Source organism: Danio aesculapii, chromosome 7 (assembly GCF_903798145.1).
Source record: "Danio aesculapii chromosome 7, fDanAes4.1, whole genome shotgun sequence".
NCBI lineage: Eukaryota > Metazoa > Chordata > Actinopteri > Cypriniformes > Danionidae > Danio > Danio aesculapii.
Window position 1 is genome coordinate 50,742,257 of NC_079441.1, and position 27,071 is coordinate 50,769,327.

General features: G+C 37.8%; 1 protein-coding gene across 2 annotated transcripts in view; it reads left to right on the forward strand.

Moving 5' to 3' along the window:
* The first annotated feature begins 2,522 nt into the window (after positions 1-2,522).
* The window catches only part of nhsl2 (NHS-like 2), a 140,623-nt gene continuing 116,074 nt past the window's right edge, over positions 2,523-27,071 (forward strand). For both annotated transcript variants that reach the window (XM_056462116.1, XM_056462117.1), the window contains exon 1: positions 2,523-3,033. In XM_056462116.1, the coding sequence (XP_056318091.1) occupies positions 2,769-3,033 (265 nt within the window). In that variant the 5' untranslated portion in view covers positions 2,523-2,768. The remainder of the gene's footprint in view (positions 3,034-27,071) is intronic.

The following is a 27,071-nucleotide window of genomic DNA, read 5'->3' on the forward strand; positions in this document are numbered from 1 at the left end:
TTTGAGTCACGGCTGGGTCAGTTGGCGTTTCAGTGTGGAGTTTGCATGTCCTCCCCATGTTCGCGTGGGTTTCCTCTGGGTGCTCCGGTTTCCCCCACAGTCCAAACACATGCGCTATAGGTGAATTGAATAAACTAAATCAGCCGTAGTGTATGAGTGTGTATGGTTGTTTCCCAGCACTGGGTTGCAGCTGGAAGGGCATACGCGGCATAAAAATGGCCTTCTCTTCTCTATCTACTCAGCATCTTTAGGAACAGTCATCCAGAAACATGGTTTTTCCTACCACTGCTATGCTGATGACACCCAGCTATACCTCTCTTTCCACCCTGATGATCCCTCGGTTCCAGCTCGCATTTCAGCCTGCCTGTCAGACATTTCACTCTGGATGAAAGATCATCATCTCCAGCTTAACCTCATGAAAACGGAAATGCTTGAAGTTTCTGCCAACCCAACTCTTCACCATAACTTTTCAATCCAGATGGATGGAGCAACCATCACTGCATCCAAAATGGTAAAAAGCCTTGGAGTTACGATTGATGGCCAACTGAGCTTCTCTGAACACATTTCTAGACCTGCTCGATCTTGCAGATTCGCACTCTACAACATCAGAAAGGTCCGACCCTTCCTATCTGAACATACAGCTCAACTCATTGTTCAAGCTCTTGTCCTCTCCAAACTGGACTATTGCAACTCTCTGCTAGCCGGGCTACCAGTTAGTTCTATCAAACCTCTTCAGCTGCTTCAGAACGCAGCAGCACGAGTGGTCTTTGATGAACCCAAAAGAGCACATGTCACTCCGCTACTCACCCGTTTGCACTGGCTGCCAGTTGCTGCCCGCATCAAATTCAAAGCTCTGATGTTTGCTTACAAAGTGACCTCTAGCTGTGCTCCTTCATATCTGCTCTCACTTCTGCAGATATATGTGCCCTCCAGAAACTTGCGTTCTGTGAATGAACGTCGCCTCGTTGTTCCATCCCAAAGAGGGAAGAAATCACTTTCCCGAACTCTCACATTCAATCTGCCCAGTTGGTGGAATGAACTCCCCAACTACATCAGAACAGCCGAGTCACTTGCTGTCTTCAAGAAACGACTAAAAACGCAACTGTTTAGTCTCCACTTTCCTTCCTAATCTGCAATTGCCTCTCTGGCTATACCACTAACTGTGCCCTCTTTCTCTCTCTCTCTCTCTCTCTCTCTCAAAAAAAAAAAAAAAAAAAAAAAATTTCTACTAATGTTTTGCTTCTTAGACTTTTACACACCTGAAACTTGTCTATAGCGCTTGTTCACTGCTGCTCTTATAGTTGTGTAAATTGCTTCCTTGTCCTCATTTGTAAGTCGCTTTGGATAAAAGCGTCTGCTAAATGACTAAATGTAAATGTAAATGTAATGTAAATGTAAAAATGGATAAGTTGGTGGTTCATTCCACTGTGGCGACCCCTGATGAATAAAGGGACTAAACCGAAGCAAAATGAATGAATGAATGAGCATGAGTGGAAATAATATAGCATTTGTAGCTCATAATTATGACCTAATATATATCAATATTTTGACTCATCAATTATACCATTTGTCATGATATAGATTTCAACAAGTCTTAAGACTGAAATATAATTATGGCTTTTATGTCATGTAATATGATTTAACATGTTTTTTTAGACATCAGTAAAGGCCTTACATCCTAATAACATTTCAAAGAGAAAAATAAGACCAAACATCAGGTCAGATTATGATTTCTGCTTCCCTCACTCATCACTATGGTATCTGGTCCTCCATCATAATGTTTGAGTCTGGCTGCTCCATGGACCTGTTTTTACAAAAACATACTATTATGAAAATGAAATCTGAGTCTTGCCAGACCACCTCACTCCCTCAAATCAGACTTGGCAGAAACAGCCTATCGCAAGAGTCATGAAAAGCAAGCAGGAACACAAGAGCAGAAAGTAGTCCTTTCAGTGAAACGAGGGGGAGGAGGGTTACCGTGAAGAAAAGGTCCACCAGGAGTGGTTCCTGTCATGCACTCGGGCCATGTGGAGCAGGGTGGGGAACCGGGAACAATGAAGACAGTCATACAGTCAGGCAAAACAAGGCCCAGATGTTTCCAATCAATTCCTCATACCAGATACGTTTTCACGTGAAGCCACAGAGAAACATGTCTGATAAAGATAAGACTGTGGAACATGGAGGACTCTGGGTCTCTTTCTCCTCCTCCTCATCACCAGTTTGACTGAACGCCCTCTCTCGCGGTCCAGTGTGGAAAGACTGGATGAACAAAACATCTAGGTGAGCCAAGTTCTGGTTCAGGGTGGTGGAGCGTGCGCACACACATACACACACACACACACACACTGGACCAGATGTGTATTCAGGGATGGCCAAAAGCAAGGTTAGAGTAGTGACTGAAGGGAGGATTTCTGCATCACTTTCATTGTTCTCAGTCTATTAGGAATCACTTTTAAGACACACTTTGTGAGCATGCGCAGAACTAGTCGGCGTTCTGAAAGCATAGCTGAGTTTTGGTGAAAGATTGCGCTCATAGGGTCTTGTTGCACGAGTGGGTGAGGTCTCTCTCTCAGGCGCAGTTCTTGTGAGAGTTTGTGATTTTTGCAGTGTGAACCGCAGAGCTCCTCACAGTGGACAATCAATTACAATGCATAAAATGCCTCTACTGTACGCGCAATCCCGAGCAAGAGTCTCCGCCAACAGTGCTCGGCGTTGGCGAAACGCGCACTTTTGAAGGGAGTTGACCACCGCTCACCACAGCAGAAAAGATGCCCTTCTGTAAGAGGACCATAGTCCCGAAAGATGTGTGCCGGAGTCGCGGCGCGGTGCTGACGGATCTGGTGGATGTGTGCGGCTTGACTCTATGCGCGGTGCTCCGGCAGCTGTCGGATTTATCCCGGCAGTCGGTGAGCATCCTGGAGGAGCTGGAGGGAGAGCTCGCCTCCATCTGCTACCGCTCCGGAGCGCTGGAGAATAAACTTACCAACCTGCAGAAACACATCGCAGCGCTGGCTACCAAGCCGCCGGCCAAAAGTAGGAACTTTTCAATACTTTATGCTCACTTGTAGATGTGTGTGTGTGTGTGTGTGTGTGACTTGTTTGCTCACTTGACTGTCAAGTTCAAGGTCTTTGCTGATGTATACATTCGCCAAACAGCGTCGCGCGCAGTTCGAAACAGTGTAAACACAACATCACTTGACATTCATTCTTGAGGAGCTCCGCATATTTTGAGAACAATAACGTCTTTATTAATTGCATAGAGCATATCTGCAAGACTCTAAATGTAGCAGTTTCCCCTGTGGCTGTAATGTAAATATATGGGGAGATGGAGATGGGAAGGTTGGTAAGAAGCAACAAATGTCCAGTTAAAAAAACTGTTATCTGTTGGTTTCCACCAAACCAATGCAAAGACACAGCAAACCATTATCATTTATCTATTAAATCTAGTGTGGTTTGGAACATTTAATTGAGATGGTTTCACATGCCACCAATATTTTTAGCAGAGACCCAGAGGGACCATCCATTAAAACCATTCCAAATTCTTTAAGGGTTTCTTTTTTTTTTCATTCTTTCTTCTGTTGAACACAAAAGAAGATGTTTTGAAGAATGTTATAAACCAGTAATTGACTTCCATAGTATATGATTTTCCTATGGATGTCAATGGTTACAGGTTTTCAGCATTATTTAAAATATTTTATTTGTGTTCAACAGATTAAGCAAACTTATATGGTTTGCAACTAATTGTGGGTGAGTTAATAGTGATTAAATTGAACTAGCGAACTAAACCCCTTGAAGAAGGGTGGTCTTTTGCACAGGGTGTCCATGGGGTCTTAAAATTTCCTAAATTTCAAAAACTAAATTTTAGGTCTTAAAAATTCTTAAATTCACTGAAATATTGTCTTGTAAGTCTTAAATAATTTTAAACAGGTCTTAATTTTGTTTATTGTAAAGCTACTCAATCGATCCAGCACACATCCAATCACCAACAGTACATCTCAATAAAACTTTTAGCAAAACTCTCTAACTAATATTATTTTGTTTAGTGTTTATTTGACATGGACGTTACAATTACACTGGACAAACCAAATGCATTTAAATGTTTTAGCCGACTCTTAACACCTGTCCAAGGGAGGCTTGATATAAAATGTAAGTAAAAAAAAAGACATATACATAACATTATAATACTTTACGTAAAATTGCTGCAGTGCCAAAGCAAAAAAACTTTTTTTAGTTGAAAGAATTTTGCATGTGTACAACTAGGGTCTGCTTGATTTGACATATTATTTAAAATGTGACCAAAATTACTATTTGTTTCTTGCTGGGGAAAGTAAATATTTTTTGTCTGCCAAAAAATGCCATTGCATATAGAAATATGTTTTTTTGCTCATGTTTTTTTTTTTTTATTATTACAACTCCAGTGTATACTCTGTTTATCCTCACTGAAGAAAGTCCATCACTTTACTTTGTTTCAGTTCAACAGGTGTTTTGGAAATTGCTGTAGAAGTTATTGTTGAAATGTACAAAATCACAGCTCAATTGTATGCCACAATATTCACATTATTCTTTGCGTATGAGTGGGCGCAGCCATATGAATGTTTTTGGCTCAAGACTTCCGTTCTCATTCACTTCCATTCATTTTTAGATGTTAAAATGGCTCGATGTGCTGCTTGATGTTCTATATTGATATTTTCTTATAAAATTTTATCTTTCTGCTTTGTCTGTATAGTCATGAACACATTTGTTTGTAGAACAAGCAGTTTGACCGTTTTCTGCTGTTTATTATTCCTAGTCACTTCTGCCATAAGAAACTGAATCGAAAGTCCTAAAATAATCACAAAAACGAGCACACTTCCACATTGAAGAATAAGGTCAATGGCACAGCATGTGTTATTTTACAAAATATAAGTGGCAATAAGGTAAACATTTTTTGATTTGATATTAGGTAAAGATAAATTTCTCCTGTAAATATATAGACATTTAATAAGTAATACGCATTGTTAAGCACATAGACGACTTTAAAAGTGATTTTATCAGTATTTAGATTTTTTTGAACCCTGAGATTGCTCATATTTATATAACTCAGCTAAATATTTTTATGTCCTAACAAAGTATTCATCAAGCTTATGTATTCAGATTTTTAATTCTCAATAAATATGACACTTATGACTTATGATTTAAGGGTCACATACACTACCTGACAAAAGTCTTGTTGTCGATCCCAGTTGTAAGAACAACAAATAATAACTTGACTTCTAGTTGTCAGAAGCGTAGAAAAGTGTCAGAATGTAGATATTTCAGATGAATCATCTGTTGAACTGCATCCCAATCATCACAAATACTGCAAAAGACCTATTAGGACCAAGATTCTCACAGAAATCAGTCAAGTTTGTTGAAGGAAAAGTCATGGTTTGGAGTTACATTCCGTATGGGGGCGTGCGAGAGATCTGCAGAGAGGATGGCAACCACAACATCCTGAGGTATCAAGACATTTGTGCTGCCCATTACATTACAAACCACAGGAGAGGGCAGATTTCTCAGCAGGATAGTGCTCCTTCTCATACTTCAGCCTCCACATCAAAGTTCCTGAAAGCAAAGAAGGTCAAGGTGCTCCAGGATTGGCCAGCCCAGTCACCAGACATGAACATTATTGAGCATGTTTGGGGTAAGATGAAGGTAGACACATTGAAGATGAATCCAAAGAATCTTGATGAACTCTGGGAGTCCTGCAAGAACGCTTTCTTGGCCATTCCAGATGACTTTATTCATAAGTGATTTGAGTCATTGCAGAGATGTATGGATGCAGTCATGGGAGTCATACACAATATTCATTCTTTTTCCACTGCACCATGACTTTATATTCTATACTGCATATTTCTGTTAAGTGACAAGACTTTTGTCTAAGCAAAGTCAGACCTTACTGTCCTAATTAAATAATTAAAAATCAAGGAATGATCCGATTTTATTTTGATAAAAAAAGCGTATTATAGAGGCCTTTGCCTTTCATATAAGCCACTTTTGATACCAAACGATCAACCAAAAGTCAAGTTATTATTTGTTGTTCCTAAATCTTGGAAAGGCGACAAGACTTTTGTCAGGCAGTGTATTTTAAATTTGCTTCAAACATTATAAAAATGGCCAAAGGTCACACATGGGTCTTCAAATTTGATGATGACCGATGGATTACTTTTAAATAGTTAATTTTAAATATTCATTTCAAAATAGTCTTCCTGTCAATCAATTTAATGTATTCGCATGAGCATAAGCGGTCTTATTGCACTTGTTGTAACCATGGTACTTTGGAAACTATGGTTACCATGATAAATTTATGTACCAGAATAAAATCACAGCATCTTTTACTACACTCATTTATGACGTGAGCTGCTTGTTCTTACTATTATTACTACATGAGTATCTAGGCTGCGCTGGTGAGAGAGAGAGATGCCATGCAATTGCACCCACATGTCATTGCCACAAAAGTAGAGAACAAACAAAAGATACAGATAGAAGGATTTCAATGTCACTTGTCAGCTATTCAAGTAGTAGGATAATGACACTTTTACTTCTTAATGAACAGTAAACAAATGCGCTGACCATGCCACAGAGACTGTTTATTATATCAGCGCATTCACACTTGGCTGTGTGTTCAACTTTCGCATCATAAGCTGTTGTTTTTAAGATCTTTCCCATTTGCATTTGAGACGCATTTGGCATCTACTCCCCCTGACGCCTCCCACACTGCTCTGTGCTCTAAAATAGGATAAACCCTGCCAACTTTCACCATCTGAAGATGTGCAGAATTTTTCCTCCATCCATTTCCTTTGTCTTATCACAGAAAGCCTCTCCGCATTGTTTAGCTTAACCCAGAGCTCGGCACGTTTGGCAGAGCGCCGGGGTCTTTCTTTTCCTCCGTCCTTATCATTTTACAGTGGCAGACCACAGCAGAAACAAAGTGTGGAGATTGCCCTTGGAGTTCAGGGGGAGATCAGTGGTAGTGTGTTTGTTTAATACTGTAATGGTGAAGCATTAGGAGTTTGAACTTTCGCCATGCTTTGACACGTTGAAGATGAATGATGCGGATCTCTGTATGAAGCAGATTCTTTGGCTGGGAACTCTTCCCCACTGCGGTGTGGGGACTGAGGTCAGGTCCCTCTGGAGACTGTTTGATGGGGACAGAGGTGAAGGAGCAGACTGGAGACTTGTTTTTACAGTGACTGAACCAGCGCCATGCATGAAAGCTGACAGTTGATTCAGCTCTTCCTGAATGTCAGTCAACTCTAGCGATTACCGCCTCATTCCACAGGCATTCATGCGAAAGTCACAAGACCAAATGTAGGTATGTGTGTATTTAGGCAGAAGACCGACGGATCAAGTGGGTTATTTTAAAAGTTCTGACCTTTTACATTTTTTTTCAAGAGTTAGATTTAGGCAGAATTTTGCCTTGATAACAGTTGAGGAGAAAATTGGATCAGGAAAGGACCTAGGATCAACTTTTGGACTAACACCTACTAGATAAGGGTTTTCTTTTTTGAGGATGTATCCTGAATCTGTAAACGGTTGATATTAGAGATTGTCTGATATTGGTTATTCAGTTGTGATTGATCATTTCTGTTGATTGCTATCATATAACGTAAATCTTTAACCCTTTTAAGGGTACGATCACACCAGTGTGAACAACCTGGGCTGGTCTCTGAAGCGTACAATCACACCGGTGTGATTTGAACGATCAGAGCTCACGTCATCAACTGATGAGGGACAGAAAGAGGTTTGAGACATTCAAATACACATAACTACAAGCAAAACATATCATTTAAGGTTTGTAAAACACATGCAGAACTCCTCGGAGACTGAAATAATTATTCTTTAAAATGACTGCACAATGTGCTTTGCTCCCGTAAGATACACACTGTTTATGTTACTAGAATATTTTCTCTATTCCTCTCACAGATAAACAGTTGCTTACCTTCATGTATTTTGGCAGAAACTTATGAATAAACATGATGTAAATCCAGCAGCTTGGATCTTTCCTGTGCTTTGTAAAAGGGTTACAGCTGTGATCAGAAGTTAAGAAGTATTTATATTATTTATTAAATTATGCATTAATTGCATTTTATTAGCGTCTGCCCCTATCTCAACCCCAAACATAACCCTCACGGTAATTTAAAAATATTATTTGTTGTACATTGTCACAAAAATGAAGCTATATTGACGTGAGTAACTGTATCTCATCCAGACTTCACTGTGCTGCAGGAGAGAGTGAAGTCTAGATTGGATTCTCGTTAACTTCTGATCATAGCTGTATCTCTTATAGAAACAATGGCAGCGCCCATTGTCCAACATATAACAAATAATACGATCATTATTAAGCTGATTAAAGGACAAAATATATTTGGTCCATCACATATTTTACAATTGGAGTATCAGAAATGTCACTATATAATAAGAACATTTGTCAATATATAAAGAAAAGGGCAAACAGAAACAAAATATGGGATATAGATAGATCATTGGGCCCGGTGGGTCAAGTGATAAACTTAACGTGTCGCCACGGGAACTTTAAAATGCAATGGAGTCTAAGTAACGGCCACAAAATAAACTCACACAGGAGGATCAGCTGGAGTATTTAAAACTCACACGTGATAGGGTTAAAGCCTGCGTGAGTTAAAGTTAAAGTTGCTGAGACGTTAAAGAGCACCTATTTGACCCCTTTTTCAAGATTTAGGATAAGTCTTTTGTGTCTCCAGAATGTGTCTGTAAAGTTTCAGCTTAAATACCCATCAGATTTGTTATTATACCCTTCAGAACATTGGAATTTTGAGGTCTGAGCACACTGTAGCCGTTTTTGTTGCTTGTGGCTTTAAATGCAAATGAGCTGGTTCTCGCCGCCCACTGTTCTCAAATGTGTGTGCATACAGATCTCTTAATTGCTCTGTTGTTTCCTTCTGTTGCGTCTCACATCAGATAAACTGCACAGTGACAGACACCAAGGAAGCAAATCTCCCATTTGTGAGAAATACTACAGTAAGAACTTTCCCATTGGTTATTTAACATGCTTGTGCAGTTAATTCAAGCTATTGTGTCACACACAATGTTGTTACAAAGTTCACAGAACACACACTCACACACGTGTTTAACTTTTACTGTTTTTGCTTGGCAAATGTGACAGGATACACATTAATATCCACTACAGTATGGATATCCCTTATGTTAATGTACAAAATAAACCTGATTTAACGTCGACAAACCGGGACTAAAGCATCTTTTAATATTGTACTGACATGCGGCTGTGGTAATGAATTACAGCAATTTTACTGATTTTATTACAAACTGTTTTAAAAACGTTTTAAACTTGTAAAACTCATTCTTGATCACATTTGATGATGATTGATGATCACAGAGAGCTGAACAGATCTTTTAATCCCAGTTGCTTTGCGCATGTACTGTCTTGTTGATATGATTATATGCTTTACTAAGGAGACATATTAATATGTTGCTGTCAATTCGGTAAGTAGGGAAACCGCACTCGTACGTCATGTTGTGGTCGGCATCAAAATTGCAGGAATTTGGATCCTATTTTAATGTCAGAAAAAAAAAGAGACTTATTGTCTTTATATCACCCCAATATGACTGTGGACACACTACACCTGCACTCCAGTCCAAGCAGCTTCCAAAAGATGATTTTGCATCATAGGTCCCCTTTAATTTCAGTAGTTAATGTAGATTCAATTGAAATAGAATATTAAGTGGGGGCGGGGCTTTTTTGTGCATAATTTCTTCATAGCAATCTAATGGTAAGAGGGTCATGGTAAAGAATACTCAAGCATATGTTAACAGAGAAGCACAACCACTCCAAATGCAGAAGCAAATAGTCAGACATTAAAACCCAGACTTTAAAAACACTTGTTCAGTAACACTATTAAATAGGGATGTGTGCTATTTATCATCTCTTATAATATAATATTGTGGTTTATATTTGTGAGCTGGCATTGTCTCTGAGTTTGCAAAAATAAAACAAAATATTTCAAAAGCATTCACTGTGATGCGGTTTAAATGCTGTTGCAATTCATATTATGAAAGCAACTATTTTTATCAGGTAAATTAAAACAAATTCATGGTATTTATTTTCATATTTATGATGATACAGTGCAATAATGATACAGTGCAGAAAATATTGATTTCATACAACAGTTTTGCAAGAAAGGAAATAATAATGAGTGATGCTGAAGTAAACATTTGTGCATTATAGTGGAACACTTCCACGTTTTGTTCTTGAATTAATCTGCTTCAGAAAAACAAATCAATAGTTCATTGATTCGTTCATAAATATATAACATGTTTATTAGTCCACTAACAAACCCACTCACACAACAGCTGAGTGAGTAAATATAAATGTGTATAACAAAGAATAAGTTAGCAGTTAATTTATTTGCACTCCATTTTTCAATCAGTTTTAGTGCTAATACCGGTGTGGAGTATGATGTTAGGCAGCATAATGGGCTGTTTTTGTACAGCTAAGAAGTCTGAAGTTCTCAAAGTTTACTGTTTAATGCATAAACATTATTTATTCTGGGATATATGACTTTGTCTCTCTTGCTGAGAGTTTCACGGAGCTGTGAATGGTTGTGTGTGAAGTGTCATGGATCTGGTGCAGATTATGGATGTAAATCTTGCAGCGACTTTCATATTAATGTTTGAAGATTTATATACAGGGAATTTTGCTGACTTTTAGAGGCAACGTGTGAAGAGTGCTGTGAACTGAGTGAAGCCATAGCTTTTTTCAGTGTCTTTTATAGTCTGCAAGATTAACTGGAATTTTAATAAGAGCGAGCGAGAGAGGATAGATGGAATGAGTGAGACTGAAGATCAGAGAAACGGAGGACGGAAGGAGAAAGCGAGTGGGCCCGAGTGTTCAAATTCAGCTGAAATGCAGAAGACACTTCAGACTGTCTTATTGTTGGCCTCTTTTGCTGTCCTGGTCTGGGCTTCTGAGTTCTCATAGAACTTAATTAAATGACTAAAAACTTATGTTGGCATCGTCACTTAAAGTTCCCATAGAAAGAAAATCTGGATTTACCTGCACTGTAAAAATTATATGATCAATTAGTCATGACAGCATATGTTTTTAGTTCATAGTAACTTATTTACCTAAGTTAATTATGTTCTAACCTAATTTTGTAAGTTACGCAAGCTGTTTTAAGTCAGTTTAACATAATATAAGTTCAATGGACTCATAAGATTAATTTAATTCAGCATAAAAATTTAAGGCAATCAGGATTTTTTACAGTGTAGGCAAGGCTGAACAAAGCTCAGTAAATGGAAATGACATACCTTGAGCCTCAAGCAACATTGTTTACTTTCCTTATTGTAAATCCTGTGAGTTTAAACTCCCAGTGAAAAATAGGCAAATCAGAACAAAATACAGACACTGACAATTAAAATGCACACTCCAGGCAGACTTGGTTGGTTGAAATGTTTCAGAATGAGATTACAACAATATTTTCTGCATTATGTTTGAGTTAGGGTGTCACGGTGGCTCAGTGGGTAGCACGATCGCCTCGCAGCAAGAAGGTTGCTGGTTCTAGCCCCGGCTGGGTCAGTTGGCATTTCTGTGTGGAGTTTGCATGTTCTCCCCATGTTTGCTTGGGTTTCCTTTGGGTGATCCGGTTTCCCCCACAAGTCCAAAGACATGCGGTACAGGCGTGTAGGGTACGCTAAATTGTCCATAGTGTATGTGTGTGAATGAGAGTGTGTGGGTGTTTTCCAGTGAAAGGCATCCACTGTGTAAAACATATCTGGATAAGTTGGCGGTTCATTCTGCTATGGCGACCCGTGACTAATAAAGGGACTAAGCCGAAAAGAAAATGAATGTTTAAGTTAATTTTTACTTAGTATCTATGTGGAACTCTTATTTTGAAAACGAGACTGTCATTTTAGACCTCTCAGATTATGCAACCATACATGAAGTATCTCATGTGATTACAGCTCATTGTCAGGATACAAAATTCATGAGAGGTGGATTACAAACTTTGGATGTAAAAATGTACATGGTCCGCTTAACATGTACCTTTTTTTTAGTTTAACATGTATATTGTGAAAATTTCCACACACGTTTGTAATGAGGCAATTAACACATGTAAACTGATGAGTATAAGCAATGTTGGGCAGTAGCGTCACGCTTAACTACACCTCTCAGTAGCGTGACATCTCTACTTTCTAAATCAAATACCTTTTCAGTAGTGAAGCTATTTTTTTAATAGCGCAGTAGCGTCCACACAACCTACATTTACTGATCGTGGACCAATAAGTGACTGCACCGACTTTCACGGAGCTGTGAGGCGGGTGTCTAGCCAATGAAAGTCAATCCCTATGATGGCGAGGATGACAATTTCTTCTTTTCCTGTTATTCCGTGGTCGACGACAAACTTTTTGTTGTGTTACTGCCACCTCTCGCTCAGGGGTGCGTTTCCCAAACAACAACATTACTCACGGCTGAAGTATCATAGTACAATGCATCGTTTGGGAAAAGAACAATGTAGTTAGGAGTGTTTCCCAAAACCTTTAGTTTCTCTGTCGCAGATCCATTGTTTGAACTACGTTAGTTATAGTGTAAAACGCCCAAAATGATGCTCTAAATGGGGTGGAGTAACAACTTCTTTATAGAAGAACCCCATAATTTCTTTGTGTAAATTATATTGTTTTACACACACATGCATTTAAAATGGCCAATATTACTTTTGGTAAAAACATGCACTTGTTTTCCATATTAATTGGAATATATGTAAACAGCACATATAGGGCTTATGTTTGCTTTACTAATATTATTGATAAGTTGAACATTACATATTCTATTCTAAAACTTAAAATCACTTACAAAAGCTAACACATATTCTAATATCATATATAAATCATATAAATCAATAAATACTGAGGCTATTTATTAAGAAATAAAATTTTATATTTATTATTTATTAGGAAATGAAAAAAAACATACTTTATTAATAATATTAATTATGATGAAGATTATTATTATTATTATTATTAAAGTAGAATGTTGTTTATTTTATTACATTTTTTCTACTTTTACAATTTGACACATGTAAACCACTGCAGAAATGTGCTAACCAACATGTCATGTCATATACAATAGGCTACAGATAGGCTACGTAATAAATAAGCGACCATAAATTTAAAGCATTAATGTATATGCTATGTTTTTTGTTTTCACAAGCTTTGGAGATGTAACATGAATTCCTGTTTTTTAAATAATAGGTCACCTATAGCTTTCGCTAGAGTGACGACTATGTTCTGAATAGCATCAATGTTTTCCAAGTGCGCTGTGAAGGGAGCGCAATTGTAAACGTGAAGATCGCTAAAACTGAACAATAAAAATACTTTGAAAGCAAATTACACCTAAGAGTGATGACTTGAATGTTTTTTTTATTTTTAATCATTCCAAGTTTATGTTAGAATGTTCTAAATGAATAGGGTGTAGGGGGGATAACTGGGAATAGAACACAGCCAGGAACTATGTTTCTAACTACAGCTTCAAAGGTGTAGTTGCAAGTGCACAAGTTTGCGATGCAGTTTGCGAATGTTCGTTGGAATGATGGCTTTGGGAAACGGCAAATCAACGAGCTATGTTTGTAACGACGCAACTTGCGACCTTAGTTGGCTAACGATGGTTTTGGTAAATGCACCACTGGTTGGTGACGTCACCAAATAATTAGGCTAACATGAGAAATTTTCTTGATGGAAAGATGACCATCTCCTGAGGGAGAGGAGTTATTTCTGAAGCAGGATTGCTCGTGACCATACCTCGAGCAGTACAAGTTAAGATGTAATAAAGACTAAAGTATACAATGGTAAGTACTATTAGTTCATGATAGTTTCTACTGAAACTATGTAGTGTAATTCATTAATGAAGAGTTGAAAATATACAATACAATATTATGCTCATTCCTAAATATTAATTAAAATTATGCTGGTATTTTAAATGTGTTAAACCTGGTTTTATTGGATTTATTGCTGTCATATACTATAATTTGTTTCTGTCTGGTACAGCATATCATTTACAGTAAATAACTGAACAAAACAATTCTGCCTCAAATGTTTCATTGACAGTTTTATTAATCACAAAGATATGATTGACTTGGATTTAAGTTGCTTTGATTTAAAAATGAAAATTGCAAAAATAGCTTAAATGTAGTTAAGCTACTTTTGTCAAGTAGCTTTTAGCTTAGCTTGCTACATTTCCCAGAGGGTAGCTTTTTAGTGTAAATAAGCTACATTTTAAGGCCCAATCCCAATTCTATTTTTGTACACTATGCCCTTCTCCTTGGCGCTTGAAACAAAGTGTGAAGGGAAAGGGCTTTAAAATGTACCCCTAAGAATTGGGACATCTTGCTTCATATGAGATTGATGATGGCGACTGCTGTAGTTATTCCAGTTGCGTTATTTTTTGGTATTTATCTTTAGGAAATCACTGAAGGCATATATTATGTTATCATAATGATGTGGCAGTAAGATCATAACTATACTGTGTATTTACACAGTGGCCATATTCATCTATGTAAACACACAAAAACAACATTAGCATTATATCAGACACTGTAAAAAGGTCATTCCCAGCCACTAGACTTTTCTGATAGGGTATTCAAATGTCATCGAGTGTCAATGTTGTGAGACTGCTATACAGGAGTTATGATTATGGATTATAAATAGCGAAATTTAGCATTTTTTATTTTAGCGTTTTTTTTAAGCATGATGGTGAAACACGAACGTGGTTATAAATGTATTAAAACATGCTTGTTTGTTGTAAAAATTCGTAATAATGACAAAAAATACTAATTTGTTCATCTCCTGACTTCTGTGTGCAGCTGCTGCCCTTTTAGCTGGTGTATTCTGGGAAATTTTCGTACCCCTTGGTTTTGAGTGTGGTCCTGACAAATCTCCGTTCAAAGGTGTATCTACCCCTTCCCCTTAACCCTATGCCTTCAAGCTAAAGAGAATTGGGTAAGGGGAAGGGCTAAGGGATAGAATTGGGATTGGGCCTTTAAGTAGAGTAGCTAACACGGGGCTTCAGCGTCAACACTTGACATAGGGTGTGTCTGAAGTTGGGGCTGACGCGATCATCATAGCAGCGTCAGCCAATGAAATTAGTGGGCAATAGGTCACTGTCTGAGCAGGTGTATTTGTATACAGCGATCTGATTGGCTGATGCTTCTGTCGGTGCTTGAAAAGTTGAGCAAGTCGCAACTTCTGCAGCGAACCACGCCTCTGAAGCGGCGCCTACAGATGCACATTGCGGTACGGCAATGCCTGACGTCATCCATTCAAAGTTAATGGGAAGCGTTGAAGCTGACGCCCCGTGTGAATGGGGTGTAAATAGCTTAGCTCACTATATTTTTCTAGTAGCTTGCCCAACACTGAATTTTGAATGCACATTTATGCATCATGTCATATCACTCAGCTCTTGATTTTTTAGACTGTGATTTTTCTTGATGGGAAGAACACCAATAAACTTTAAAAAGTTACATATTTATGCAGAGGTTGATATTAATTCCTTCCTATGTTTTTAGATACATTAAGCCAAAAATACAACTCTAAAAACATCTCTTTGGGCTCCTTTTTTCAAGTATAATTATAACTTATATTTCATCAACAACATAACTCTATAGCAATTTTGATTTCATTTAAGCCACTCACTCCTTCTAGCTAAAAAAATACATACTGAAGTATGGCTATTTTGCACATGTGTGAGCATCAGAGCAGAGCTCATCAATATTCACAACCATTCCAAATATGGTCAAACCCAATATTTTCACTCAAGAGGTAATTCTTGTGGTTATAAATGACATAAAATGTAGATATCAGAGAACAATTTAACACGTTGAATCATCGCACACTATAGCATCTTAACCATATAGCATCTTAACCATATGTATAGCTACATGAATGTTTTATCTCTGATGCAGTATTTTGGCAAATATTCCCATTTCGCCTCTGAATATTTCTTACTCTGATCTTAGCAAAGACAAAACAAGCACAAAAGGAATCAATTTGTCTGAAATCAAATGCATCAGTTGTGCAACGAGTCCAAGATCTTTCACCTCCAGAAACTCTTTCTACGTTTAACATCCCTATTGTTTCTGGGGCTAGTGACTAAGAAACCCTTCTTAGTCACTAGCCCCAGAAACAACAGGGATGTTAAACGTAGAAAGAGTTTCTGGAGGTGAAAGATCTTGGACTCGACACCAGCCCTTGCACTGAAGATGTCTTCTCACAGAACTTTATAACTTTATTCATGTCTGTCTGCCAGATGCCTACAGCCATAACTGGAGCAATTCTCAGCTCTAGCACATTCTCTTCAGCCAAACTTGTGCTGTGCAGACATTTTGTGTGTGATTTTATGTTGAACATATGTAAGTCACTGCTCGCCTTTCCTGTCCTGGCGTCCCATCTCTAGGCAGTTGTGCAACTCTTGGCAAGAAAGTGTTTGGCTCTGAGACTAGACCAAAGTGTGTGTGTGTGTGTGTGTAATACACTACAGGCTGTCCTGCTAGCTCTTACTATGACACAATAGTGCTGTAATGTAGCAGAGGTCGACATACTTTTGGCCCCCAGACATATGGAAGGATTAGTAAAACAGATACACTTTTGCTTAACTGCATTTTCAACCTGACATTTCTAGTATGTTACAAACTGCATTTTCATCTTAAAAATAAATGTTGTTATTGTGTTAAATATGCACATAAAGTTCTTCTTGAATCTTAATTGATGTATGTAATAAACCTAGCTTTAATGAAAACTCAAGAGATGCACCATTTGACAGTCAGCTTCCTGTGTGCGCACTTTGTGTCTGTGCATTCAGAAAAATTCAATGTCAGGAGTTTAATCTGGCAAGACTTTGAAACGCATATCTTTTTTGTGTTGTTGCCATAGTATTAGTCATGAGCTGTAAAGGCACAGTTCTCTTCATGAAAGGTGCCTAAGTGCAGCAGCTCATTTGCATTTAAAGAGGAAAACAAAAAAATAGTGTGTTTTTTTTGGCTTCTGCATAGAAAAAAGGGTCATTTAAAACAGGAGTTCCCAACAGCCTGCGACCCCCAAAATAGCAATGCCAGTGACTCGTGACCCCCAGTATGCTCTGAGGTGGTTATACCTATAGATCAATTACCATGTTTGTAAACATTCAGGATGCTCACGCAGGGAGGTGGCAGAAAAAAACTGGGAGCGCTAGCATTTACAGTGAGGGAATGACATCCGATGCGGTACAGAGTTTGTTGTTGTCTTAGAAAAAAGATATATTGATTACATATTATATGTATTATTGACATAATGCTTTCAGCATATTATAACAGCTCGTCACTCAGTGATAAGCACCGTGATTATGCATAATTAACGTTAAAGTGAGTGGCGATCATCTGACAGGTCCATTAGCGATAGCACCCTCCCAATGAATATTGGATAAGACGAAAAGACCAAGCATTCAGCCCCAAATATACAATCTCATTGAAGTCCAACAATGTTGTTCTTTGTGGTCATGTGCAAGAAATAATGTTCCATGATTACCAGATTCAACACTATGTAGTGTAAAAACTGAGGTTCTGCCTAGCCAAAGACAAGGAAGAAGATGGAACTATACAAGGCCTGGGTAATTAATCATCAACAAGCAAAATGACAGCATTCTAACAGTGAACTACACCGCTACGGCAGGGTATGTGAACTTACACATAAAGGTAAAGTTGGTTTTATTTTCGCACATTCGTTCTTTCTCCTTAATAATATAATTTCATAAAAGTATTATTTGCACTCTAAATAGCAAAATCATATTAGCAGCCAATGACCATCAAAGTACAACATTGTTCACAGTCAAATAAACAGTGTTAATGTTGTTTTTAAGTCACACTTCAAAAGTTCAAAGTGCCGTGGTAAACAATATAGGGAGTGTGTCACAAGTTGTCATTGAATGAATGTGTGAATATAAAACCAACTTTACCTTAATAACTTACACTTTCACATTTCATTCTTAGCATTCAGTGTCTGCAGTTTATTAACCATTTGTAACTGTTTTTGCTGAAATCATTGCTGCAATCAAAAACGAGTAATGTGAATGATTCAGCATAACGTGAGCTTACCTGATATGACATGAGAACTGCAGAGTCCAGCATTTCTAATTAGGTCGTCAATTCATTCAGCTCCCTTTTAGTCAAAGACGTCTGCAGTTGGCATTAAAGCAGTGTAGTGTATAGTAAAAGTTAAGTTTTCTATTTTTGGACTTTTGATTTTGGCCTCCTACTGCACAACACGACAAGTTTGCTATTGCAGCCTGTCTTTTTTTGCAACCGGGGACCCGTGTGATGTCATGTGTGATGTAGGTTGGTAATTGGTCTATACAAACCTTGCATGCAATGGCACACACACTCCAATAGGCCCAAGTTTATTCATCATTTAATTTTGTAGAACGCCACTCAGAAATCATCCTCCATGTTCAGTTGTGGCCTGTATTTATTTTAATGTATGTGAGTGCTGTAAAAGTTTAACTTGGTGCCACGAAGTCAATCTGCTGCATCTGATGCTATTGCTGTGTCTTTAATATAAGTAATCACCCCAGGGGTCACAACACATGCATGTTGTTTTTTTTAAAGTAACTCTTAACTGCTATACTCATCTTCTGTGGGTTATCGATAAAATATGCTAATTCTAATAGTTCAATAAAATGAATTAAATTTTTGGAAAGCACCAAGTCCCCCACACCCTCATTATCCTGTGACCTCCAGAGGGGTCGCGACCCCCACTTTGGGAACCACTCTTGGGTAAACTTTAGGATTTAGAGCATGATATAACAAATGCTCTATGGGGTAATTTGAGCTTATATTTAACAGACACATTCTGGGGGACCTGAGACTTATAATACAGTCTGTCAAAACGCATACTGGGATCCCTTTAATTCTAAATGTTTAAATAATCATTTTTTGCTCTTTAAAGTATGCTAATTTTGTGAATGTGTGAATGTGATGTACCTTTTTATAGCACATTTATTGTATATGGCTATACAGAAGATTTTTATGCCCATGGAGAGACAGGATCTCGGTTTAATGTTGGTAACCTCAGTTTAAGACGGTGCTCACTGACAGTATAGTGCCACTATACTGGGGTATTCGAACCTACACAGGCCTCAGGTTGAACACCCCCTGCTGGCCTGTCTAACACCACTTATATGGATCTAGTTTAGCTAGTTTAAATGGTCTCCCATCCATGTACTAACCATGTACAGTGAGCAACCAGGCTTGGGCTGCAGGGTGATATGCATTGGGCTGTAGTAATTTTGCATTGTTGACAACATACACTTGATTTTAATGTTAGCTACTGTATTCTTGTATAATATTTATATTATTAAGTTTGTATATTTAATGACTTAATCGCAACATTTGTGTTTACATTTTAATAAATGACAGAAATTGTAATAGAAATTACATTACCAGTATATATATATATATATATATATATATATATATATATATATATATATATATATATATATATATATATATATATATATATATATATATATATATATATATATGCTTGTCAGTATATTTGGCAGTATACTTTGATCATATTAAAGTGGTGGTCCACTACGGTATCATATTTTAAACTTTAGTTGATGTGTAATGTAGCTGTGTGAACATAAACAACATCTCTGAATGTAAGATGCTCAAAGTTCAATGCAAAGGGAGACATTGGCTTTTACAGAGTTAGCTTAGCAAAGCTTACATCCGGGCTAGTGAGATCACAAACGCTTCAGGTTAGGAGCATACACCATGCCCATACACCCTGCGCAGTGAAGGGGCGTGGCCGGAGGCGCTGTAATGTTATAGCAGAGAAAGCTAAAATGGCGTCCAAATGCTGCTATTTACACAGAGCTCATTCTGTTTCTGTATCTCGGCTTCCAAAGGACACAACATAAAGACAGAAGTGCTTACAGTTTAATTAAATTATGTTCCAGAGAATTATAAATAAGATACAGCTCTAGCATTTGACAGAGGACAGCTTCCAGAAGCTCTCCCAGTTCAGTGCTGGATTCAGCTAAAACTCCTCAAAGGAGGAGCAGCTCCAACCACAATAGAAGAAGCTGTGGATTGTGACACACAACCTGTAAGTGTTTTTATTTGTTAAAATTGATCAGTTACATGCACAGTTTGTAGTGTTAACGGTATGTTGTAGCCAGGAAGTAAACAAGGATGTAAACAACAGAAAATGCTGTTTGGCACCGCTAACAATTTAGCTACAAATTTATATTTATCCATCAAACCGCTGTAAACAGCCACAATCTTCAGCAGCGCTGCAGTGTCTCTCTGTGTGAACACTTTACCTGCGTTTTACATCTTAAATAACAAACTCCCAAAAGATATATGAACATTGCATATCACTTACTCATGCTTATAACCAGAATATATGTGAAAGACACTTGTCAGATTTTATTTTAGAGAGCAGGCATGAGGTTCAGCTGTGTCAGTTCATTTTCTGATTCAGGCACAAACTGATACGGCTAACAGTTACACTGACTGACAGTATTTACACAGCAGAGGCAAAGCACATGCTAGTAAATCAGCCTCCAGGTGATGTGGAGCCGATCCGCGAATCACAGCACATTATGTTAGCTGACCAATCAGAGCCTCTTGAGGGAGGGCCTTTCAGAGGAACTAGGAAATATGACAGTGGTTATGCTCATGTTAGCTGAGTATATTTATATAATATTATGAAGATATATGAAAAAATAACATGATTTTCTACAAATGAAGCATGAGCACACATTGCTTTCCATCTTATAAACAGAACCAAGCTTTAAAAATACACTCTGGACCACACCTTTAATATATAGCAGAATTAATTATGCTATTAAAGCATGCTAAAGTGTATTTCTTTTCACATGGGTACAAAGTTTGTACCCTAGCTGTGCTTTTAGCCCATTTCTAGATATATTTAAAATGCTTTTGTGTCATTCTTGACATTAATATGTTTTGAAAAGAGGCTGGAAAAGGCAGGCACATTTACACACTGTGTGAATGCCGTTATGTGTTTACTCTGTCTTCTCCTTTAAGATTCCTATCGAAAGAGAGAGAGAGAGAGAGAGAGAGAGAGAGAGGAGCTACGTATCCTCTGGGGCCTGACAAACATGCACACACACACACATACACGCATCTACACACACACAAAACACAAACATCTCCCACAGTCTTAGACCAGTCACTGGCGTTTGAAAAGTGTTTGTGTGAAGTTTAGCAGCTGTGTAGCGTTGCATCATACAGTAATGGGTTTCATCATCTCCCTCCTCATCTTTTAGCATGATTAAACCCAAGTATTGTGAACAGCTGTGCGAAAGCAAGTGTTTACCTGAAGGTAGCTGGAGATGCCCCAGAAATATCCTTACCATCTCAAAAACTGTTCTCCAGCAGACTGAAATTATTATCCACTTGTTACCATGGCGACCAGACAACAGGTCTTCTTTTATGAGCAGTGAGCATTAGGGTTGACTCAAGTGACCTCATGTTACCTCAAATGGGGAATAATTCTGGGTCAGAGAGGCATGTAACAGATGCCTTGACCAGGGAGACGTTTCATTCTGGGATCGGTGGAATATGGCAGGGTCTTTCCAAACCATGCTGCTTTACATGTTGTGCACTTTAAGTCGCCGTCTCCGTTCATGGTCTGAGCACCAGACAGCCAAAGAAAACAAAATCCCTCTGTTTATATTGAATGGACTTCAGCTGACCCACCGCTCACAGTCGTAAGATAATGCCAATGAATAAACAGAGCAGTGCTCCAAATGTTACAGTGTCTTTTAGAGCACCAATCCAGTTTGTCTGCATCTATTCCACACCTGGTACTGCAGTGTTTTATCAACACACAATTTCTTAACAATGAAGGAATCGATATTTAGTTGGAGAATGGCTTCTTGTCAGAATCAACAAATGGCCTGAGCTTGGGAGTGTTGTAATAGGTGAGAAATGATTTCCAGATGTTGGGTGAGCAAGTGGAGTGGCTTATACTGGAGAAAAACATGAAAGAGATGAAAGGACACCAAATGAAGAGAAAAGATGTAGGATCTGATTTCAAAGATTCACATTTGTGTTTTGTCCTACATTTCATTCATTAAAACATTTGTATAAACCATTTTAATCAGTAAACCATACATTTAAATGGATACTTTCCTAACCAACCTGTCCTCCAAACCATTTTACCAATGTATATGTAGTTTGTCACATTACTGAAATAGTACTGAGCTACACTTCTTACCTTCTTTCTAGTCCAAATATCTAAAAATTCTTAAATCACGAAGCATTTTCTAATATACAAGTAAAAATATAATATAATGTTAGTATCAAAATTAAGTGAGTAAATAATCTGCCAATGCTGTAAGTAAAATAAACATACACTCACCGGCCACTTTATTAGGTACACCTTACTAGTACCGGGTTGGACCCCCTTTTGTCTTCAGAACTGCCGTAATCCTGTCGTGGCATAGATCAAAAGGTACGGAATATTCCTCGAGAATTTGGTCCATATGTCATGATAGCATCACACAGTTGCTGCAAGATTCGTCAGCTGCACATCCATAATGCGATCTCCAGCCTGAACTGTTGATACAGGCAGGATGGATCCTTGCCTTTCATGTTTGTTGATGCCGAATTCTGACCCTACCATCTGAATGTCGCAGCAGAAACTGTCCAATTTTGGTGAGCCTCTGCAAATTGTAGCCTCAGTTTCCTGTTTTTAGCTGACAGGAGTGGCACCTGCTGTGGTTTTCTGCTGCTGTAGCCCATCCGCCTCAAGGTTGGACATGTTGTGTGTTCAGAGATGCCAGTGGCCAGTGAGTGTATTTCAAACTGAAAACAAGCTTATTTTACTTCCTTCACTGGCAGATTAGTAATTTTTAGATATTTGAACATTAGGCATAATTTTTATCTGTACAGAGTGTTTCCTAAAGTAATGCCTCTAACATGAGTATGACAAAATGCTTTGTGCCACTTTACTCTACATATATTGTATGATTTGTGTCCCTCCATTGTGTCATAGTAGTGCAACAACCATGGGTTTGAGCCAAGAGTACACAGACATTAATAAAATGTGTACCCTGAATAAACAGTAAATCATGTTCCAAACCCTCTGCCAAGAAGTAAGTGTAAATTTAGCAAATTGGAAATAGAAATGCTGTCTAAAATGTCCACACACTGTGTTTAAATGAAGCTGAATTTTTATGATTGTCATTATTTTTCCACTGACTTTAACATAAATATAGGTCGTATTACACTTGCACAAAACAAAGCTCTTGAAGGAGATTTTTTAGTAACTTGGCATTTGGTGATTAGAGTAGTAGTCATGTCCAGAGTCATGAGAAATCCATTAGGGCCTCAGATGATCTAGTAGTTCAGTGGGTACACTGTTTAGTGCCTGATTGTAATTAAATCCCTGTACGATGTACTGTATGTTGTTGGAACTACAAGTGCATTCATGTCATGTTGCAGAAATCATTCATTCATTTATTCATTCATTCATTTTCTTTTCGGCTTAGTCCCTTTATTAATCCGGGGACGCCACAGCGGAATGAACCACCTGCATAAATCATATTTATTTATTTATTTTTTGATGCACATGAACCCACCACAAAGTCATTATGAGTGGTAAACTCACTATTTTCTTTAAACTCCAAGCTTCTAAGATGGGGGTGTGTGAAACATGGCGAACTCACTGATCTTTAATAGACAATTATATATACCATTATATGTCTTATTATAGATCAGTGGGTGGAATTCATGGATGCAAAGCAACTCTTGTGGGTTGTCAGTGACGAAACACCGTTGATGTGAATTTTTTACTCTTCGTTTTCTATAAGGAGAGTTAACAAACCCTGCTGTGTTTTCTTGTTATTTATCAAAAGTATGTACAATGCCATCTTGTGCCGGTGAAAGTGACTTGAACACACCTCATGTTAGGGCTGCATGATATTGAAGAAATGTAACATTGCGATATTTTATTATTTTGCAATATATAATTTCACCAGATGACTTCATATCTCTATTTGGAAAAAAATTATAATGTTAGATGATTCTGCAACGGGAGTGCACCTCCATAAAATCTAATAAACTATCTAAAAAACTTTTTGGGGTCCCCCCGACACATTTTTTGTTGTTGTCTGTGCTACATGCAGTGCGTTTCTGTATTTGCATGTGTTGTGAGTATTTTCATGCACATGTCTATTCAGAGATTGATGAATTAATGTTTACTATTTGCATCTCCATCAAATCTAATATACAATCTATACACTTTTTAGGGCCCCCCAACATGTGTTCATTGTGGTCTGTGCAACTTGCAGTGCATTTCTGTATTTGCATGTGTTGTGAGTATTTTCATGCATGACAATCTGTAAATACAATCAAGAAAAAGATACAATCAAAATAAAGTGTTTTCTCATTTCTCAAGTCTAACAGTATTCCAGTAACAGTAACTGAATGATCGAAACAAAAATAATTCAATAAAATTAATCATTATTAAAGTCCCAAATGGTACAATTTCTTAAACCTGAACGTTTTTAAAGTCATTTTACAATCACAGGCATCAAAAACACATGCAAATGATAAATTATAATACAAACTCAACAAGTATATCTTACCTCATGTTGTTATCATGACTTGTAGGAAGTAGGAACATCCCAGGAGGACTTAAATGCAGTTATTATGGAGGTTATTGCATGTTTCAGCATTATTGCTTGCCTGTTAGCTTAGCATAGCAGATTCCCATTTAGCCTTCTAGCTTGGCGTATCTATCATATACTTTTTAATATGTGCTTAAAACTCTTTTAATGTTAGCATTCAGTGTAAATATGTCCGTTAGACTTTCACACGAAAGGAGCTACATCATGTCCAATTTGTTTTATTATGCACTATATGGGAAGCAATTCTGGTGTGTACACTGAAGGTGGAACTGATGTCTTACAGCACTGAATAAACTGTTATTTTAAAGCTGCAGTATGGACTTTTATTTCATTTTTAAATGATCCAAAATTAATTTTTCAGCAAGGAATATTTCATTTAGTATTTAGGTTTGGTACAATGAGAGCATTGTGCTAAATACCGTGGGAGGTTCACTGTATCATGTTTTTCCTGTTCGGATGGACATGGTTAGACTCCTAGTCATTTTAGAGGTAATCAAACCCATAATCTTGGGGTGCATCACAGTTTGCATACTTCTGCACAGTTTTACACCATTTTATAGCATAAATAGTGTAAGTAGTGCATTCACACTATTTATACTAAAAAGAAAAAGTGCACTTTAAATGCACTTTGATGTAAAAAGAAGTGTGGAATGTCGAACACTACATGGACAAAGGTCCAAGCTTTGCTTATGCATTGGAAGGTGGCGGAGCTAAGGTTAGATTACTATATTTTGGATTGATCATTCATTTTCCTTCGGCTTAGTCCCTTTATTCATCAGGGGTTGCCACAGTGGAATGAACTGCCAACATTTCTAGCTGATGTTTTACACAGCGGATGCCCGTCCAGCTGCAACCCAGTACTGGAAGGGCATCTGCTGTGCAAAACATACACAATCATTCACACACATACACTACGGCCAAATTATTTTAGTCAATTTAAGGACAACGTTATTTTGACGTCCAATAACGATGTCAAATGATGTTGATATTTGGTTTATTTTAGGTTGTGTTAGTAAGTGACCAAAATCCAACATCGAGCCAACATCAACACCAACAACGTTATATTGACGTCAAATACTGACATTTATTCGTCAGCTATGGCAACCAAAATACAACGTCTAATAGACGTCATAGTGGTAACGTCCACACAACGTCAAGCTGTAACATCATTAGACTGGATAATATTTGGTTAATTTTAGGTTAGATGTTGGACATTGACATCGGCCTGACGTTGAGTTCTGACGTTAACTCCATTTTCATTTCCAAACAAAATGCAACAGCCCCACGATGTTGGGGTACAACGTCAATCTGACGTCATGTTGACGTCATCTGTCTGCTGGGTGTTTAAGCCTTTTGGTCATCATACAGTAAACATCCGTCATCTTCTCATCATTGACATGCAGTCTAAACAGTCTCTGGGTCATTGTGTGTAAAGATTTTGGACATCTTCTTGGACACTTTTAATGCTTCCAAACAGTTTGCTGCAATTATAAATCGCCTATGTCTTGACTTAGTTCATTATGAGGAGATTTACCTTTTGTGTGCGATTTGATTGGACAGGAATCACAGGACTGATTTTTCTAATCCCCATAGACAAGAAAGAAAAAAGTAGTGACTGCAGGTTGAAAGAAAGTAGTGGAGTAAAAGTACAGATACAGCACTAAAAATGGACTCAAGGGAAAGTAAAAGTAGACTTTTTTACTTAGTAAATTACAATTCCTGAGAAAAAATACTCCATTACAGTAATTTGAGTATTTGTAATTTGTTACTTTACACCACTGCTTACACCTGAGAAATATGAATATAACTCTCATCATTTTGAGTGAATTTGTACTACTTTAAAACCAGAAGTCTGCAATGTCAATGACATCACTCCATAACAGTTTCAATTATAAAATCCCATCATATTTGCTAAAACAATACTCTTTTCTTTAGTTTTGTTATCTTGGGAGGTGTTCTGCATCTCCCACTGCTGATCAGGCAGGTTGATGAGTGTATTCTGTAGGAGAGAGTGCAATAAGAGAACAGACTGTACCAATGCTGAGGCTCACACTGGCTTTTAATTCTGCTGCCATAATGAGAACCGTATGTGTGAATGCACCCCGCGCTGTGCCTCTAGCTCCACCCAGTACACACACACACACATATCGACACACCTGCACATTCATACTGTGAACATACACAAATATGGGTGAACATTTCAAGAAATATGTCTTTTATTTATACGCCCATCACAGCATGACATGGAGCGAGCCATCTGACGAATGCATCAAAACACTTCATGGCAAGTGCAGGGATTCGGTTCAGTGGTTTTTATTCCACGTCTTTTGCCAATTCACCAAACCCACATTCCTCTTGT